General features: G+C 50.4%; 1 protein-coding gene across 4 annotated transcripts; it reads right to left on the minus strand.

Annotated features, from left to right (window-relative positions):
* Positions 1-389: 389 nt before the first annotated feature.
* Positions 390-17,430, minus strand: ERLIN2 (ER lipid raft associated 2). Of its 4 annotated transcripts, none has more exons than XM_005906108.3 (12): positions 17,321-17,430; positions 15,787-15,908; positions 14,009-14,090; positions 12,872-12,918; positions 11,155-11,216; positions 10,839-10,964; positions 7,382-7,455; positions 7,156-7,214; positions 6,418-6,509; positions 5,485-5,574; positions 3,757-3,836; positions 390-2,971 (listed from the first exon to the last, which is right to left on the minus strand). In XM_005906108.3, the coding sequence occupies exons 2-12, from the start codon at positions 15,891-15,893 to the stop codon at positions 2,774-2,776; spliced, it is 1,017 nt and encodes a 338-aa protein (XP_005906170.1). In that variant the 5' UTR covers positions 15,894-15,908; positions 17,321-17,430; the 3' UTR covers positions 390-2,773. The 4 variants fall into 4 exon arrangements, with proteins under 4 accessions (XP_005906170.1, XP_070220499.1, XP_070220498.1 ...); XM_070364398.1 differs by having other exon boundaries at positions 17,281-17,409; XM_070364397.1 differs by lacking the exon at positions 17,321-17,430 and adding an exon at positions 16,787-17,255.
* Between the last annotated feature and the right edge of the window lie 946 nt (positions 17,431-18,376).

Here is an 18,376-nt window from a genome sequence, read left to right on the forward strand (position 1 = left end):
TAAATGGTGAAGTTATGTGTTGAAAGATACAGAGACCCACAAACTGCAACAGATCATTTTAAAAAATCCACTTTCTTTTTTTTTTGGATCAATACAGTCAGCCCTTTGTAGCTGTGGATTCATGGGTACGGAGGGTGGTTGTACGACACCGTTTTATATAAGGGATTTGAGCACCCACAGATTTTGGTATCCTCGGGGCTCCCAGTCCCCTATGGATACAGAGGAATGACTATATTGCTAAAGTTCTTCCAGTAATTTCTGCCCTCCCCTCAATTTATTATGATCACAGATCCCTCCAGATTTAGTCAGATGAAAATTAACAAACTGTGGCTTCCTTTCATTCTGTCCTGATATTTAAAAAGTGATTAAAAACAGGTACTGAATATGGATCATTTCTGCAAAGTTTAATGAGTGAGAAACATTCAACCAAGGTGACTTTTCCTTGGAAAATCCTACAAAAGCTGAATTTTAGAAACAGTTCCTTATTTTGATAGAGGTTCCATTTATCAATAGCAGCCATGAGTTTACTGCCTGCCAAATGGCAGGCTGTCATATTTTACATGTTTAGAATTCAAATGTTTTCACATCAGGTTCTCTAGTAAGCATTACCAAAACGAAATCACACAGACAGACTGGTTAGTTGTCCCAAGCCAAGGCAACAGCCCATTCCCATGATTTTCCTATTCAGGCAGGTACAGACAACCATTGGAATTAAGCGAATGGGAACTACAATACTTGTATTTTTGCTTACAGAAGAAGGACATTGACATTGAGGGGCAGGGGTAGCAGGACTTCACTGAGGCGCTCCTGTGTAGTGCAAGGGACAGGCCATCATGGGACGCTAGTGTTAGAGCGGTGTTCTGTCTAACCACCCCAGCAAGCGTGCTTTCGGACAGGCTGAGATGTCCATGCTGCGTATCCCATTGAAAAGAAGTGTTCTCTGAGCTTAGGCAGCCAGTCTCAGAGCAGAAAAATATGTAAGTCAGGGATGCTGGATGTGACACGGTGCTCCTGACAGGTGATTCATGGCACTGAAGTGAGGGTGAGTATATCTTAATGATGGATGTTTTGTGTTGGTCTTAGGAGACTAACTGCCTTCTGCAAAGACGCCTGAACACATTAACATCCATCACTCCTCGGACATTTTGGATTCCCGCTCAAAGTGTGACCAGGACTGGTGGTTTGAGAATTCAAAGTTCCAGAAATTAGAACAGAGAAGGGCAACATTTAAATTAAGACAAGTTAACCCTTTGTGTCTTCTTAGGCCGGCCGAATGCTCCCCCAATTCCCGGCTTTTGGGACCATCCAATAAATCAGAAGTCTGGGTGTGGGGTCAACAATGACATGGAAATCTGTCCCAGATATCATCACCATGTTCCACCAAGAGGAGGGGGGCACAGTGGGAGCTTCTTCTGGTGTGGGGTGGGGCAGCTAGTAACAAATCCTAAGCCAGGGCTTGTCCTGGACGAAATCAACAGGCTTGCAAGCTCAGTCCAGCAGCTGCCCTCCACTTGGTGAACTGGTGCACGACCCCGCCCAACTCCAACTCCAGAACGCGAGGAAACCTCTGTTTCTGGTTTGTGCTCCCTCAACCAAATCCCCAAATTAGTAATGAAAACACATTTGAGTGGATTCTGATGTGGCCCTTCTGACACAGGGACTCGGGCAGGAACTCTTGACTCGAACCCAAACAGCTATCTCTCTGTGACCCCTGAACCCTTGATCTAAAGACACAAGTTGCTCAGAGAACAGGCTCCCTCTTATCACCGTATCAGATGAACTCTCAGCACAAGTCATAGATGCTGAGACTGGGACAGCTTTTGGACAACCCATCCTTCTCACCCAGAGGAGCTCTTCAACGCAGAATATCCACAACAATAAAAAGACACTTGATCTCAAGGAACAGATACTGTTTGCCAAGCAGGGACCACAGAGGCGAACGGGTATTGTGGTCCCACTTCAGTAGCTTTTAAGACACTGGAGAGTTCTTTGTTCCTGCCTTCTTGATACTGAGTGGAACCAATGAACATGTAGAGAAAAAAAACAAAACCAAATCACGGAATAGGTGAAAAGTTTTAAAAAGAACTGGGGGTGGTGGCCAAATCTTGACTCAGAAATGAGGTCAGAAGCCACCATGCTCTGGGGCAGAGAGGGTGGTGTGTAGAAAAGCTTGCAAAGCTAGCACCAGATCACCCTCACCAGAGCCTGAGGAAGTGCCCCTGGGTGGTGACTCACGGACACTTGGCCAGAAACGCCAGGAGAGCCAACATCCTTCAAGTCCGCCTCTCTACTCTCTGCTGGCAAACTCACAAGCACGTGTTTGCTCAGGAGCTGGGCCTCACCCATGGGCATCTCTCACTGTGGAGGTGGCTCGCGACGGCTTTGCTGCCTTTTCCCACTCCAGGGCAGACCTGGAGGTGACCTCCTGCATTTCTCCCACTTCTTGTTGATAGCATCCCTAATTAAGCCAGCCTCAGAAGGACAAAAATCAGTGCCTGGAGGTCAGAGCTCTAACCCACCTTTTCCAAAGCTTAACCTAAGTCGCTTAACCTAAGTCATGTAACCTACTTACCTGAATAAAACCCCAGTTCATCAGTCCCTGCCCTGCCCTTCCCAGGAAGGAAAATAGATTTAGGTCCGTTTCTTCTTTTTTTCACCACGGTATGTGGAAGAGAGTCAAAGAAGGTAGCGTGGAAGGGAGGGGACATCCTGGCTCCTCGTTAAAAAATAAAGATCTCTCTCCAGTGCCACTGGAGGCTGCGGACGGAAACACTCAGTTCTCGGAGTCTGCCTCCATGGGCTCATCTTCCAAGACAAAGCTCAGCTTGTCAGCCAGTCCTTCAAACTGCTTGCCCACGCCGCCCGCAGAGTCCATGAACATGTTAGGGATGTCTTTGCCAAAGTAAATCTTGCTGTTGGAAGCAATGGCCTTGTACTTCATCAGCTGCAGATACTCAGGGGTCAGCTTCAGCTGGAAGCAAAAACAGCAAAGACGACGGTGGTGAGGCCAGATCAGGGAAAAGCCTTGGGGGCCATCCCTTGACTTTTCTCAGGGAGAGTGTCTCTGTGAGAACCACACCCCGTCTCCTCTCCCTGGTCTCCCTGTTATATTAGTAACCACGTAAAGACCCTGATGCTGGGAAAGACTGAGGGCAGGAGGAGAAGGGGGCGACAGAGGATGAGATGGTTGGATGGAATCACTGATTCAGTGGACATGAGTTTGAACAAACTCTGGGAGATAATGGGACAGGGAAGCCTGGTGTGCTGGAGTCCTTGGGGTTGCAAAGAGTTGGATATGACTGAGTGACTGAACAACCATTGTATAACCACTACTCTGGGAGAGCGTGAATCTCAGGTATTCAAGGTAAGAACTGTGAGAATTTTAGCAATTTCTGTGTTTAACAGCAAAATTAAGGAGTTCCCTGATGGTCCAGTGGTTAAGAATCTGCCTTCCAATGGGGATGAGGGGGCATGGGGTTCGATCCCTGTCAGGGAACTAAGATCCCACACACTGCGGGGCAACAAAGCCCACGCATGGCAACAACCGAGCCTGAGCGCTGCAACTTAGGCCTGATGCAGTCAAATAAATGAATATTTTTTAAAAATCACCACAATTAAACTTCTATCAGGGTCCAAGGGAAAGGGAAGGCCCTGCCCACAGGGCACAGGAGCCCTCGATTACGGCCAGGCTGGGGAGGCAGTGGTCTCCTGCAAACATGTACACTTTCTCTTCGCCAGGCAGCACTGGCCCTTTACCTTATTTGCTTCGGCTATTTTCATGGCAGTGTAGCACTCGGCGTCTGCCTTGGCCTTCTCCCGGGCCAGGAACGCAGCATCTTAAGGAGAGAACGCAGAGAATCAGGGCACAGAGGCCATCAGAAAGCAGGTCCCCGCAACTTCGCCCGGCTGGCCCCGTGATCCCGGGCACACTGCTCTGGTTTCTCTGGGCTCTGATCCTCTTATTTACGAAACTGGGGAAAAGGTATTTTCTCCTATTTCGCAAGTTGTGAAAATTGACCAGGATGCAAAAGTGCTGTGCCAGCGTCTCCCGTGGCAGGGACTGGCTGACCACGTGCAAGCCTGTCGCTGTGCCTGGCAGCGGCTTCTCTGATGGCGTCATAGAAACACACATCCTCTTTCCACCTGCTTACCCCTTCTGGGGCCGGGGAGGAGAGGGCTGGGACATGGCCTCAGCCTCCTGTCTCTGAGCTCTCTGCCCTGGCCCTCTCCCCCTGTGCCACACAGCAAGAGCCAGAGAAGCCAGAAGGTTCTGGATGTGGCCTGAGGTGGAGCTGCCCTGAAACCGACTGGCGTAAACAAAACAGCACAGCTCGTTTCCAACTTCATCTCTCTCTTCATTTCCATCAGTTATTTCAGAAAGGCTCTAGCACTGGTTAAGCTGGCCCGATTCAAAAACAATTACAGGCCATGGTCCAGACTAACACCTATTTGGACTAAGAATGATTTAAGCTTCTACTAGGTAAACAATCCCCTTCCTTAATCTGCTGAGACCAGCTTTCGGTCAAGAACTGATACAAAGTTGTTGGTATTTCCTCCCTGTCCTTGGGGGTGAGGCCAACCTCATGTGAGCAACACCTGGACCACAACCCGGGAAGCAAGGTGGGTTCTCACTGTGCAGCCTCAGCAGGGCCCCGGGTGGTGGGGGCCTGCAGGGCGGCCGGGGAGCAAGCGGCCAACTCAACTGCCTTAGCACCTGGTGCCTTGTGTTTACGAGAAACAAAAAACGTGCCGCTCGGCTAAAAGCTCCCAGTGAGGAAGCACTGATCCATAAAATCCTCACTGGCTCCTCCGTGGGCCCGCTAAGCCCAACAGGGCAGGTCAGGAGTGTAACTGGGCACCGAGCTGTGGAGCCTGGGGCTGGGCCCTGAGGTCGTTTTCGGCCTACAGTTTGCTCGAGGAGGAGGTGGGTTGTAGGATGAGCGGAGGGCTGAGGGCAGGGGCCTGAAGGTGAGTGACACCAGAAAAGCCAGCAAGGAAACACCTTTTTCCAGCCTGTGATACTGGTGTTGACAGGTGTCTTCTTCACACCTGACTTAACATTCACAGGGACCCGAGAGGCCAAAGCGAGAGGGTTCACAGGCCTCTGGGACGAGGGGGCGGGGCAGGCGGGAGAGGCGGGGGAGTGGGCTGCTGCTCCGCCCTGGCTTCCTGGTTTACTTCCGGGCCAGACTTCGGGGCCCAGGACAGCCAGGACCACGTGCTTCCCCTTTTTCCGAAGCCCAGCCCAGCGGAAGAGTCCTGAAGGCATCCAAGTCAAATCTGATGAATGACTGAAGTGGAAAATTAATCCCACACTGGCCTGCATCTCCCCAAAACTTGAATCAGAGCACAGAGAACGAGGGATGTTCCAAAGAACCCGTGACGTCTGAGAACAGAGAAGGCAGGGCAAAGGAAAGGCCTCCCGGGCCCGGCCGCATGGCAGGGTCTGAGGAAGGAGGGGGCAGGGATTTCGGGCTTGCTCACCTTCAATCTCTGAGATCCTCTTCTCTGTCTCCTTCTCCATCACCTTCTGCCCAAAGGTGATTTCGGCCACCTGCGCCACCTTCTCTGCCTCTGTGTGGAGAAAAGCCTCAGAGTTCTGATATTTCAAAAGTGTGCACCTTTCACCCGACCTGAGGCCCTGAGGCAGGGCAGTGGGTGGGCCCAGGTGAAGGGCCACTGGCCCAGAGGGCAGTCATGCAGGTCCCCCGGGCAGGGGTGGGACACCCTAAGGAGCACAGGCCCTTGTATCAGTGCAAGACAGTGAGTGGGGGTGCCCGGCCCCAGGAGGGAGTTACTTCTCTGATATAAGTGAGGAGCCGGCCCCGACCTCTCTTGTAAGTCACAGGGTGTTCCTTCCAAAGGGATATTTTACGGGTTAAGGGGCGAGTTCCCTCCTGCCACTGCACTTTCGGAAGTGGCCAGGGCCGTGGCTGGCAGTCTGGAGCAGTGGTGGAGAAGCCAGGGCTGGGAGGTGAGCCCCTGGATTTGAACCCCATTTCCCTCGCTCCCCTGCCATGGGACCCTGGGCAGTAGTTCAGCCTCTCTGAGCTTCAGCTCAGTGAGAGTAGGTTACAGACAGTGGCTTCCTCACCCAGGGAAGGGGAGGGGGGGTGAGGAGCGGGATGAATTGCACACAAGTGTTTAGAAAAGTCCGAGGCTCATTGTAAGGGCTCATCAGTGCTACTGTCTTTGTACATGAAGGGTTAGCAGAAGGGCTCCTTTCATTTAAGAGGCTTGTGGAAACACAAAGCTCGACCCTCGGCCACGATCTGACAATTTCAGCTCTGCTCCCGGGGGACGAAGGCTGCTCCTGTGTGAGGCAAGGCTTCGGGGGACCGTGTCCCAGGCTTCCTGAATTGCCCTCCCCACCCCGCCAGCCCCTCTGTCGCCTGGACCGCAAAAGCACAGTCAGACCAATGAGGGCCTTCTTCCGCTCTGTCTCGGCTTCCTTCTCTACCACCTTCTGCTTCTGGGCTGCGATCAGGAGCTTAGTCTTCTCGCTTTCCCTGAAGGGGAGAAAAGTGTGCAGCTGTGAGGCCACTGGGGACGAGCTTCCTCGGAACTTTCCTGGCCCCCGGGAAGCCAAGCCCCCTGCCCTGTTGTGAGAGGTAAGCTGTCATTCCTTCCACCCTCGGGAGGTCTGGTCTTGTTTGTAAATCTGCCTGTGCCGAATGGCATATGGAATCTTAGTCCCCTGACCAGGGATTGAACCCACAGCCCCTGCCCTGGAAGTGCAGTCTTAACCACTGACTGCCAGAGAAGGCCCTGGAAGGCTCCTTAGGTCCCAGGTGAAGGCGAATGTGCTGCAGACAGTAACACGGCTAGCCTTCTCCTTCAAAACCCACTTGTGAGCAATAAAGCATAACTGACTTGAGTGACAGGCACCTGCCTGCCCACTCAGTCGCCTTCCCGTCCTCTCTGGCGTGAGCCGTGAAGGGAGCACAAGACTCCCTGACCCTCTGAAGAGCGTCCGTGCCTTCTGGTCACGGAGCCCAGGTGAGCGGCCTGACACGCCTGCCCTGTCTTCAGGGCGACGGCTGCACAGATACTCCAGAGAGGACCACACGCGCGCCACGGCTTGGTCAGCCCTGGGATGGGATGAGCAGGAGGTGGGCAGGGCGGTGCTTCCGCCTAGGCGCGGGGCCCACTCACATCAGCTCATAGTTCCTGCGGATGGCTTCTGGGATGTTGGGCTTTGTCACCCGCACAGCCTGGAGAGAGAGAAATACAGCATCTGATGGGGGCATGGGGGTGCGCAAGGACCAGCTCCCACGGGTCCTTGGTCTTCCTGCACAGACAGGACATCCTCTGGAAGAGGGGCTGTGCCTTCCTGGGGGCGGGGGCGGGGTGGGGGGTGTCCCACCAGGGTGGTGCTCACTTGGATGACGAGCCCAGGGGCCATGGAGGTCAGGTCTTGTTGCAGAGCCAGTTTGAGATTTTCATCAATCTGATCTGGAATCAAGACAGACAGAACACGGAGCTGAGATGCTTTCTAGGCAGGGTGGAGGGACGCATGGGGTAGAGAGCAAGGCAAGACACCAGCTCAGGAATGTACCCAACGGGCCAAAGCTCTTCCGGAGGCAGAGCGCTCATCAGAGCTCAAACGTCTGAAGACTCCCTGGAAGACTCTCACGGCGGACACCCACTGGGCCCGCTATGTGGCCAGATGGGAGTGTCCTTTCCCTGCGGCCTCAAGAAAACATCAACCTCGCCCAGAAGGGAACCGAGCTTTAAAAGAACAAACAACAACTCCAGCACATTTCTTGAGTCAGGAAGCGGCCCTTCCCTACAGACAGCAGCCAGAGAAGGTGGCCGCCCATCTTTCACAAAGAAGGAAGGTGGGACGGTCACGTCAGGTATTTTGAAAGGAGTCAAACACACTACATCTATTAATAAATTTCTAAAACAAAAACAGACTCTGACATCAAAAGAGGCCCCAAGGAAGACTAATTCCATCAGGAACTCCATCAGTCAAGGGGAAAAGGACCATTACAGTTCTGGAAAGGAGTCTGAGTCTTTTTTTTAAACATTAAAAAAAAAAAAATTTTTTTTTTGGCTGAGCCACTCAGCTTGTGGGATCTTAGTTCCCTGACCAGGGATCAAACCCACGCCTCCTGCCCTGAAAGCGTAGTCTTAACCATTGGACTGCCAGGGAAGTCCTGAGCCTGAGTCTTTTGATGTGTTGTTTGCCTTGGTTCTGATTCTTCTGTCTGTGAGTCATTTTATGGCTAAGTGTCAGAAGACCTGTAACTGATCACCGCTCTAGCTGTGACCCAGAACAGGCTGTCAACGTTGGCCTGGGCCTTCCCTTCCCTGCCCCCACCCACAAGATCCTCAATAAGCTCCTTGAAGGGCCCTGAGAAAAGGACGCCCTGAAACCAGCCTGGGACACCTACATGAAACCATCTCCTTTATTGTCAGCGGCCAGCTGCTTTACGTGGCCATCCTTGGTCCAGGAGCCTTTGAGGAACAGCAAGTCTAACTCCCACCAGCCTCTCAGCACTGAGGCAGAAATGCCCGTAAGGGCAGCACCTCACACTTGACATGGGTGTAACAATTTGACGGCTAGAGATGAACATAACATTCCATATTTTCTATTTTAAATAAGAGACTGGCCAAACTTTAAGGGAAATAGCTCATACCCTCCATAAGCTAATAACATGGTTGTTTCTCAGATTAAATTCTATCTGAGTCAAGGAAGACACCCATGGCCCTGGGCTAGTAACTTTCCAGGAAAATCTAGAGGAAATATTTTACAAGATACCTTACTAACAAATTTACACCAGGACCAAGTTGTTTATGGGTGATGGTTATGCTGACAGACGCTGATTAAGTTAAGAACTGATTAAGTTAAGCGAAGAACTGACTCACTGGAAAAGACCCTGATGCTGGGAAAGATTGAAGGTGGGAGAAGGGGAAGACAGGATAAGATGGTTGGATGGTATCACCGACTCAATGGACATGACTGTGAGTAAACTCTGGGAGTTGGTGATGGACGGGGCAGCCCTGGTGTGCTGCAGTCCCTGGGGTCGCAAAGAGTTGGACACGACTGAGTGACTGAACTGAACTAAGTAAACACAAAGTCCTGGATAACACTTTCATCAAACGGGAAACACGGATGCCTCGGTGTAGGCGGTGATAAACACTGCATCAAGCTGAGTTAGGGCTAGAGTACTGGGAGGAGGGGAGCAGAGAAAACCTTTTCATTATCAGGACCCAGGATTAGAGACGCGAGTTTCTCCTTTGCAGATGCAAATGGACGCTAAGCAAAACAGTGCTTGCTGGCAAGAATGAACTTCAAAAAGGAAAATATTCCAACGCAAACATAAATCCCTAGCTCCTCTGTACACAAAGCTTTACTTTACTGTGCTGCCAAGTTCATCTGCAAGACAAGACAGTGAGAAGTTTTCTAATGCAGAACAATTTTACATCTTAATTCTCTCTTCATAGAAATTAGAGATCTTTTGTTGTTGCAAATGCTTGTAATGTTCATTTACTGGCACTAGTGCTAAAACGATGGCTAGAGAGAAAATTAATGATATTTTATGAAATTCTATCGGGTTGAGGTAAAAAAAAATAGCAAAGTTACTGAATTTTTCTAAACAGCACACCAAATCCAAACGTGGGAAGAAACTTCAAAGTCTATAAAGTGAATTTAAACCTATTTTCTTCTGCAGAAAAGTTAAAATGGCTTCTGATGACTTTCCAAATTTGAAACACAGGGCAAAAGGCTGTTTGCCTAGTTAAGATCACCGGTGTTGCCAACGACTCCACCTCTGTCTACAGGATATTCTCACTCCAGGCCCTTTAAATTAAGATTCCTGGGGAAAACCACTGTCTGGTCCTGGCATTAAGAACAGTGGTACCACTGGTTGCAAAGTGCATTTGCTTTTAGCCCTGGCTTCTAGAACACTCCTAGCAGTGAATTTAACAGAACGCTTTACCCCAAATGAGCTATAACAATTACTGAAATGCTTCTTTTCATTGTTGCTGAAGTCAGGCTATGTTTTCGTTGATCAGGAAAAAAGGAAAGAAAGTGTCAACTTAAGACCAAAGTGGGTCCTTCCTGTTTTACGCGTTTTCCTATTCTTCTCTATGGGCACAGGGTAAAAGCCATCACTAACAACAACTGAAACCCACCCAGGCTCTAGGACTCCAAGTAGTTCCAGTCCTTGTCCCACTTTTAGAATTAAATGTGACCCCGTGGGACTTCCCTGGAGGCCCGGCGGTTGAGACTGCATGTTTCCAGTGCGGGGGGTGTGCGTTCGATCCCTGGCTGGGGAACTAAGATCCCACATGCCTTGCGGTGCGGCGGAAATACAAACACACTAAAGCAAACAATAACAAAAATGTAACCCCGTGGTTCTCATCACCCTGTCCTGGCGCCCTTCATCCAGGGTGAGGTGGATGGAGCCAGAAGCCAGAGGAGGGAGGTCTGGACTTCACCTCTGCTCCCAGCCAGCTCTGGGACTTTCTCCCTCGGGACCTTGGTATCCTTATGTTGAAAGGAGGATGCTGGGCTGGGTATTCTCTAAGGTTCTTCTGGAACTGACCCCTCTTCATTACAGAAGGAAGTTTAGGGACATGGGCACATATTTCCATCCCAGGTCTGATGCAGGGCAGGAGCGAGTCTCTCGTTCACTATGACTCCCGTGTCCAACACTCAGCCACTCTCACCATCTTCTTCCATCGGCACCCGTGTTTCCCAGCAGTGCCCCATGTGACTGCCTGCTTCCCGGGCACTGGATCTTCAACACTCCGGTCCCTCGGTACCCACCCTGCCCCGTGGGCAGCTGAATCAGGCAGCAGGTGATCATCTGAAGAGATTTTCTTACCGAAGAGCTCGATGTAGACCTCCTGAAGCGTGTGGACACTGCAGAATTGGTTCAGCTCATGGTGGATCTTGTTGAAGATGAGGGCCTTGTCGTAATCGGCTGTGTAGTTCTTCACTATGTCATACACTGAGGGGGAGGAGACGTTCAGAGTGAGGAGGGCGGACCCGCCACGCTCTCAGACACACGGGCTGTCCCTTCCCGAGATGCTGCGACAGACACGGAGGTTGGGTGGGGGGAGACTCGGGGATGATGCCAGGAGAGTGGGCTGCGGGGAGGGGGTGAAGGGGGGTAGGGGAGGTGCACTGCAAGCAGGTACCTGCGTGTGGGACCAGGAAGTTCACCACCTCGATCCTGTCGAAGTAGATCATCACGCCACCGCTGTCGGAGGAAGCGCGGACAGCGCGGTCAGTGCTGAGCTTGGGGATACTGGGCCTCTCCCGGGGTGGTGGTGGTATGTATGTGTGTGTGCGCGTGTGGGACTCGGCAGGAAAGGAGGAGGGTTCATGGGGGTCACAGGTGTGTGGATCTCAAGGCAGGAGACCTTCTGAGTTTCTATCATAATCTCCTGAGAAATCATACCTCCTAAAAACATCTCCACAAGGACAAAAGTGAAACTTTTGGGATACAAGAAGAGTAGTTCATATGTTTTGACTCTGCAGTGACTTTTGAATAAAGCTACCAATTGCAGGGAAAAGACTAAGGAAGGTCACGGAGTTCTCAGAACTTTAAAACGTGGAATGTTTTGGTCAGTGTTTCTCACTGTTTTCACCATCATTTAGTTCAGCTCCCTCCCCACCTACCTTCAATATTCATTAGAAAATACTTTCAAACATACAGAAAAGAACAGTACAACACTCATATACCAACACCTGACTTTAACAATCATGAACAATTACCTATTGATTGATCTACTTTTTCTTTTTTTTTTGCTGAACATTTCAAAGCAAGCTGCAGTCAGGATACTTTCCCCCTAACACTTGGCAAGCACCAATCACCTAAGAACGATGACAGTCCCCTGCAGAGTCAAAATACCATTCCTAAAGCTGGGAAATTAGCGATAATTCCTCTTCACCTAACGAGCCCTTCTCTAATTTTTCCCACAAGTTCCCATCATGGACTGAATTTGTGTGAGCCCTAAAATCCACATGCTGAAACTGGAGCCCCCAAAGTGAGTGCATTTGGAGACAGGGCCTTTACAAAGGTGATTAAGGTTGAATGAGGTTATAACGATGGGGCCCTAAACTGACCGGACTGGTAAAGGGAAGAAGACAAAGGCACCAGAGATCTCTTTCTCTCCTCACACATGCACAGCGGAAAGGCCGTGTGAGGACACAGGAAAGCAGTCACCTGCAGGCCAGGAACCAACCTTGCTGGCACCCTGATCTTGAACTTTGAGCTTCTGCAACCGTGAGAAAAATAAATGTCTATTGTTTCAGCCACCCAGGCGATGGTATTCCGCTATGGCAGTCCAAGATGACTAACAGTTTCCATAACATCTTTTGGAGCTGTTCTGTTGGAACCAGGCTCTAATCAAGGTTCACCACTGCATTGCTTATTTCTTTATGTCTCTTTTTCGACCCAAGCCCTCCAAATACAAAGCCTTTGTGATGAGATCAGGCCAGCTATCCTGTGGGAAATTCCGATTCTGTATCTGTCCGAGCGTGTGGTTTACTTTGTTGCTCTGTCCCTGTTCTGACCACCTTGACTTTTCAATCAGACCACTGCAGCGGTTCTCTTTCAATTCCCTGCCCTGCAGTCTTCTCCTACCACCTATCCAACATTCTCCATATTTAGTTCTGTTAAATTTATCTTCCTCTATCAAGTTATTTACCTGCTAAAACCCTTCATCATGTCCTTCAAGGCCCTTCCAAACCTGTCTCCACCACCTACTCAACTCAGAACACAGGGAGCTTGGGGGCAGAGAACTCGGTGAAACCACCCAGGGGGGTGTCCCTTTCCACTGTCTCTTACTGCAGCCAGTCAGATGGTCCTGCCTCTTATTTGTCTTCACAGCTTGATTCTGGGCACCTTACCTTGTCCCACAAGGCACATTCTTCACCTCATCTGTCTGGAGTGTGGTCTGGAAATAGGAGAGACAGAAGATGCTGTAAGGTGAGAAGTGACCAAGAAAGTGACTTCTTTAGGGAATCCCTTGGCCTTGGTCTTAAATACTTATCTGGGTTAAGCTTTGCCTCTGTTAAATGTGAATACCCCCCTGAATCCTCCTTATTTGCAGTGTGTGAGACCAAACCAGGCGAAAGTGCCACCCCAGCTTCGCTGTAAATGCACCACCATACAAACAAGCTGAGTAATGATGGTTTAGTGCAAAGGACCCTGGACTAGGAGTCCCACGACTCTGTTTACATTCACCTCTTCCATTTACCAGTCTGGAAACAGCAGATTATTTAACCCCTCAGCCTGTAAAACCTGTTCAGCCCATTCTCAGGATTACTGGGAGACTCAAACGAGATAATATGCATGAACACACTTTGAAAACCATAAATCATAGCAAATGGCAGAAGAAACCTACAGGGCAAATGCTGATGAGGTAACCCAGGACACTTTCCTGGGTTAGTTTAAAAGTCATTCTCTAAATCTTCTTATTCCTCTTGTTGGACATACTTCAAAGATGACTAGTCTAATTCGGCCTGGCTTTAGATCTGTCATGGCTAATCCTATCCCTATTTTAGATGTCATTTCCCTTCATTAAGTTCAACAACCCGCACCCCCCACAAGTTATGTTCACATCGCTCATGTTCAAATAAGAACCAACAAAATTATCATGTTTTATTTCCATCTATCTTGGGAGCCTATGGTTTATCACACACACACACACACACACACACACACCCCCTACTTTTCCTTCTATGCATTCAGAACAGATTCTTCTCTGGCTGTCTTGAAGTGGAGACATAATTCCCACCTGGGACCGATGGGCCAAGGCAATGACCCCATTCAGCTATTTCAACAATTAAGTAAAACTCCAGAGTAGATGGTTCATGGAGCCTCAGACTTTTTAATCTGTATTATATATATGATCTACTAAATGAATTCCTTGAAAAGGCATCATACTTATCCACTCATCCAAGGGCTAAATCATTCTAAATCATGCATTAATCACCACCCCAAATCTGCAGTCATCCAACCCTGCACCCCCAAGCCCAGTATACCTGCACAGACTTATATGATGTGATGAAAGGAAGCATGAGATGGAAGCCAGGGCCGCTGGTGGAAGTCAGCAGGGCACCACCTCTGCAGTGGAGGAAGAGAGAGGCAGGCTCAGTTTAGCAAAGACATGTCTGTTACATCAATATGGGTTGGGCCCACTTTCTCTGCAGCCCCATAAGCATTTAAGAAAGAGGGACAGGTGCCAGAGCCATGTCCACGGATCCTTTTCTTCCTCTCAGCTCGACCCTAATAGTCTAAGAAGCCTGATGGTAAAACCTAAAACCATTATTCACGCTTTTGCAGAGAGAAAAACGGCACACAGACAAAGTGGAATAAAGCCAGTAGAATCCCTGGCTATACTTGAGATAAGAGAGGTGTGTATGCTCAGTCACTTTAGTTGTGCCTGATTCTTTGCAACCCCACGGGCTGTAGCCCACCAGGGTCCTCTGTCCATGGAATTTTCCAGGCAAGAATACTGGAGTGGGGTGCTATTTCCTTCTCCAGGGTATCTTCCTGACCAGGGATTCAAACCCATGTCTCTTACAACTCCTGCTTTGGCAGGCAGATTCTTAGCTAAGAGAGGAGGTGTGTTTTGTCACATCTGTTGAGCTTGTGACAATCCACAAGGTCAGTTAAGTTCACTAATACAGTGACCAATTAACGATACTAATGTTGGAGTTCAGTGACACAAACAACCAAAAGAATAATTTTAAGGAAACTTTATAAACCATCTAAATATTTTTTGGGGGCAGTGGAGTTACCTTTGTAGTCATGCTATATGTGAATGGTAATAGAATTAAAAGTCATTTTGGGAGACATGCTTCCTTGGTGGCTCAGCTGGTAAAGAGTCCACCTGCAATGTGGGAGACCTGGGTTTGATTCTAGGTTGGGAAGATCCCTGGAGAAGGGAAAGGCTACCCACTCCAGTATTCTGGCCTGGAGAATTTAATGGACTGTATAGTCCATGGGGTCTAAAAGAGTCAGACACAACTGAGTGACTCTCACTTTGGAAGACATAGAAGCAGATGGTGGGAAGACACAATTAAAGGGGAGAGTGGAAGCCAATCAGACTTCCAGGACTTGCTATTGGCAGCCTGAGAAAAAGCATCAAAGGGCTTTAATAAGGAGTTCATAGAGGCATATAAGAAGGAGTTCACATAGATTTAAAGCAAAAACTTGGTTATGGAGGTTACTCAAAGGAAAGCAACCCAAGATTTATAAGTGTTTCTTTGCTTCATGTTATTTAAGTCACAGATACATTTTTTTAAAGAGCAGTCAAAATAAAGTGATGGAATAGGTTATTTAAGAACCACTATCCTAGAGCTTGCCTCGATGGGTACAAATCAACCTGCAGGCCCTTTCATTTTCCCTGAAATGTTAATTTTAAGGCCTAGGTCCAAATTATATCTCAAGTTGCCATGAAGAACTGGCACTCCTCAGAGGTGAGCTTGTGGTACCAAGATGCCCACAGGGAAGTAGGAGAAAACTGTTTCAGAGATGATCTTCAAGGAGCATGGTTGCCTTTACGTTTGTCTCTAAACCTAACACGTGTATCAGTTACCATCCATGGCATCAGACTAGTAAGTTTCATATTTACATTTCTCTATATATTTACGTGCATGAGTGTATTCCCCTTCCATAGTCACTGGCACAAAGCTCAGTCTGAAGACTTCCCTATTGAACACAATATAAATGCAACCGGCCAGCACAATCTGTTACACATTGACTAGGAGAGAGTCACCGAACAGGAAGTCGCAGGCTCTCCCTGTCACTGCCTTACCTGTAATACACCCCAATATGTCCCTCTTCTATCTTGTGCACTGCCGAGAAGAGAGATGCACAAAAGAAACTGGCAGCCACAGCCACAACCGCTCCCAACTGAGCCATCGGAGAACGCTTACCCTGGGGGAAAAGATACAGGAAAATGTGTGTGCCCTGACTTGTGGGAGGAGAGCTCTGGCAGCCAGAGTAGCTCCCCAAGCTGAGCTCCTGCAAGTGGCTCACGTCCAACCTGTAGTAGTGTGAACACCAGGCTAGATCTACACCTCTTCCTCCTTGCTCTCAGTCGACACCCCAGAGCCTCAGCTGTGGAATTTACACTCTCCACCTTCTGCAAGAGGCAGTGGCTCCAGACACAGCCCGTGGCCCAGGGAAGAACCAGTGCCAGGTGGGCAGTGTTCAGAACACAGCCCTCTCTTCCTGTGAACACCAACGGGCTGTCACCGGAGCCACTCATGTTAGCAGCAGGGAAAGAGGCAGCTGCATTTACGTTGGCCCCAAATTACAGAGGATGTCAAGTGACAGGCAGTTGCGGCTGTGTAATTCTGGTCAGAGCCTCCCAGTCCTAATTGCCTGCCATTTCAAAGGAAACCATTATTGACTCCTTTCGGGTGCTGGAGCCACAGAGACAGCCTGCGAGCAGAGTTCAGAAGGGCGGGATTCTCTGGCCTTTCCTCCACCTTCTCCGTTATTCCTTTGGCCCTAGCCAGATACAGGGCTCTGGGCAAGGATGAAGCCACGCTCCGGCCCATATGCTTGACTGGCACTTTGCACTTGGCAGGTTCTCCCAGCCCACTTTGAGGGGGCGGTTAGGGGGTCCCCCAGGCTGGGAAGACTGGGGCTCCTGGGTCGACAGCATTCAGGCACCGGGACGCGAAAGAATGAGCATCCAGAGGCTCATTTCCTGAACCCCGAATGATCTGGAAGAAACGACAGTAACTGAGAGCGCGCTGCGTGCTCAGTCGCTTCAGTCATGTCCGACTCTCTGCGACCCCACGGACCGTGGCCCGCCGGGCTCCTCTGTCCATGGGATTTCTCCAGGCAAGAAGGCAGGAGTGGGGGTGCCGTCTCCTTCTCCACACTGACAGCGAGGCTCCCGACTCTGAGCGCCCCGAGGCCCGCAGGCGCGAGGCGTGGACTCTGCCCCCCGGGTCTGACTGAACTCGGGCGCGGACGTCGGTCTGCGAGGCTTTTCGACGTTCCCCTCGCAGCCTCCAGCTACCGATCGGCAGCGGCGGAAAAAAGCCTTTCCCTCTCCCGTCCGCCCCCCCGCGCGCCCCTTCCCCGCCCTCTTCCGAGAGAGAGGGTCTCGCGGCCCCTCAGGAGCCGCGGGGTCGAAGCCCTCCCGGGGACCCCGCTCGGCCCCGCCGAGAGGCTACAGCGGGGCAGGAACGAGACGGGAAGGGCTTGCTCGCCCTTTCCCGAGGGACATAGGACGCTGTGCAGGCGATCCGGGAGGGCCTCTCGTCAGTCAGCTCCGGCCCGGGGGCCTCACCGAGGCCCAGCGCGCGCGCAAAGGGGCGCGGGCCGCGTACCACGCTGTCTGTCCCTCCAGGCGCTCCGTACTCTGCCGAAACCCCCAATGCGACCGCAGAAACCACCACACCCCTCCGCACGCTACTTCCTTCCGGGCCCGTCGCTTCGATGACGCTATTTGTTCACGCGAGAAGACCACACCCCCACCCCCCCACCCCGCGATGGCCGACCCCGCCCCCGCGCCCCGAGCGGGCAGTGTCCGAGGATAGCCTTCAGGGGGCGCCCGCGGCTCGGTCCGGGCTCTCGGGACCCCGATGTGAGACTTTCGGGTGACCCCCGGGAACCAGCGGAGTGGCCGTGGGTGCTCAGACAGAGACGTCAGTTTCAAAGGATTTGAGTTTGGAGTCTGCTCCGGACTCCCCTCCACATTAGATCAAACCTGTTTTTTTTTTTTTAACGCTGGAGCAGGTTACCAGAGTATTGCAACCGTTCTAGCTCTCAGCTCCACTTAACCTGTAGCACCGCTGAATGAAACATCCTTTAAATGTGCAGATTAGCACCATTACGTCGCTAATCAACAGTCCCTACTGTGAACTGCCCTTTATGCTTTTCTAGGAGCTTTCGCTTCTGAGGTCCCTACAGCACCGTAAAGTAGATTAAGCAGGAATTATCTCAATTTTTTTATGAACAAAATCTACGTTGAATGAAGTGCGAGGGTAACTGAATCATAGTCGGCTTTCAGTTCAGTTCAGTTCAGTCCTCAGTCGTGTCCACCTCTTTGTGACCCCATGGACTGCAGCACGCCAGGCCTCCCTGTCCATCGCTAATTCCCAGAGTTTACTCAAACTCATGTCCATTTAGTCAGTGATGCCATCTAACCATCTCATCCTCTGTCGTCCCCTTCTCCTCCTGCCCTCAATCTTTCCCAGCATCAGGTCTTTTCAAATGAGCCAGTTCTTTGCATCAGGTGGCCAAAGTATTGGAGTTTCAGCTTCAGCATCAGTCCTTCCAATGAACACCCAGGACTGGTCTCCTTTAGGATGGACTGGTTAGATCTCCTTGCAGTCCAAGGGACTCTCAAGAGTCTTCTCCAGCACCACAGTTTAAAAGCATCA

This window comes from Bos mutus, chromosome 27 (genome assembly GCF_027580195.1).
Source record: "Bos mutus isolate GX-2022 chromosome 27, NWIPB_WYAK_1.1, whole genome shotgun sequence".
Classification (NCBI taxonomy): domain Eukaryota; kingdom Metazoa; phylum Chordata; class Mammalia; order Artiodactyla; family Bovidae; genus Bos; species Bos mutus.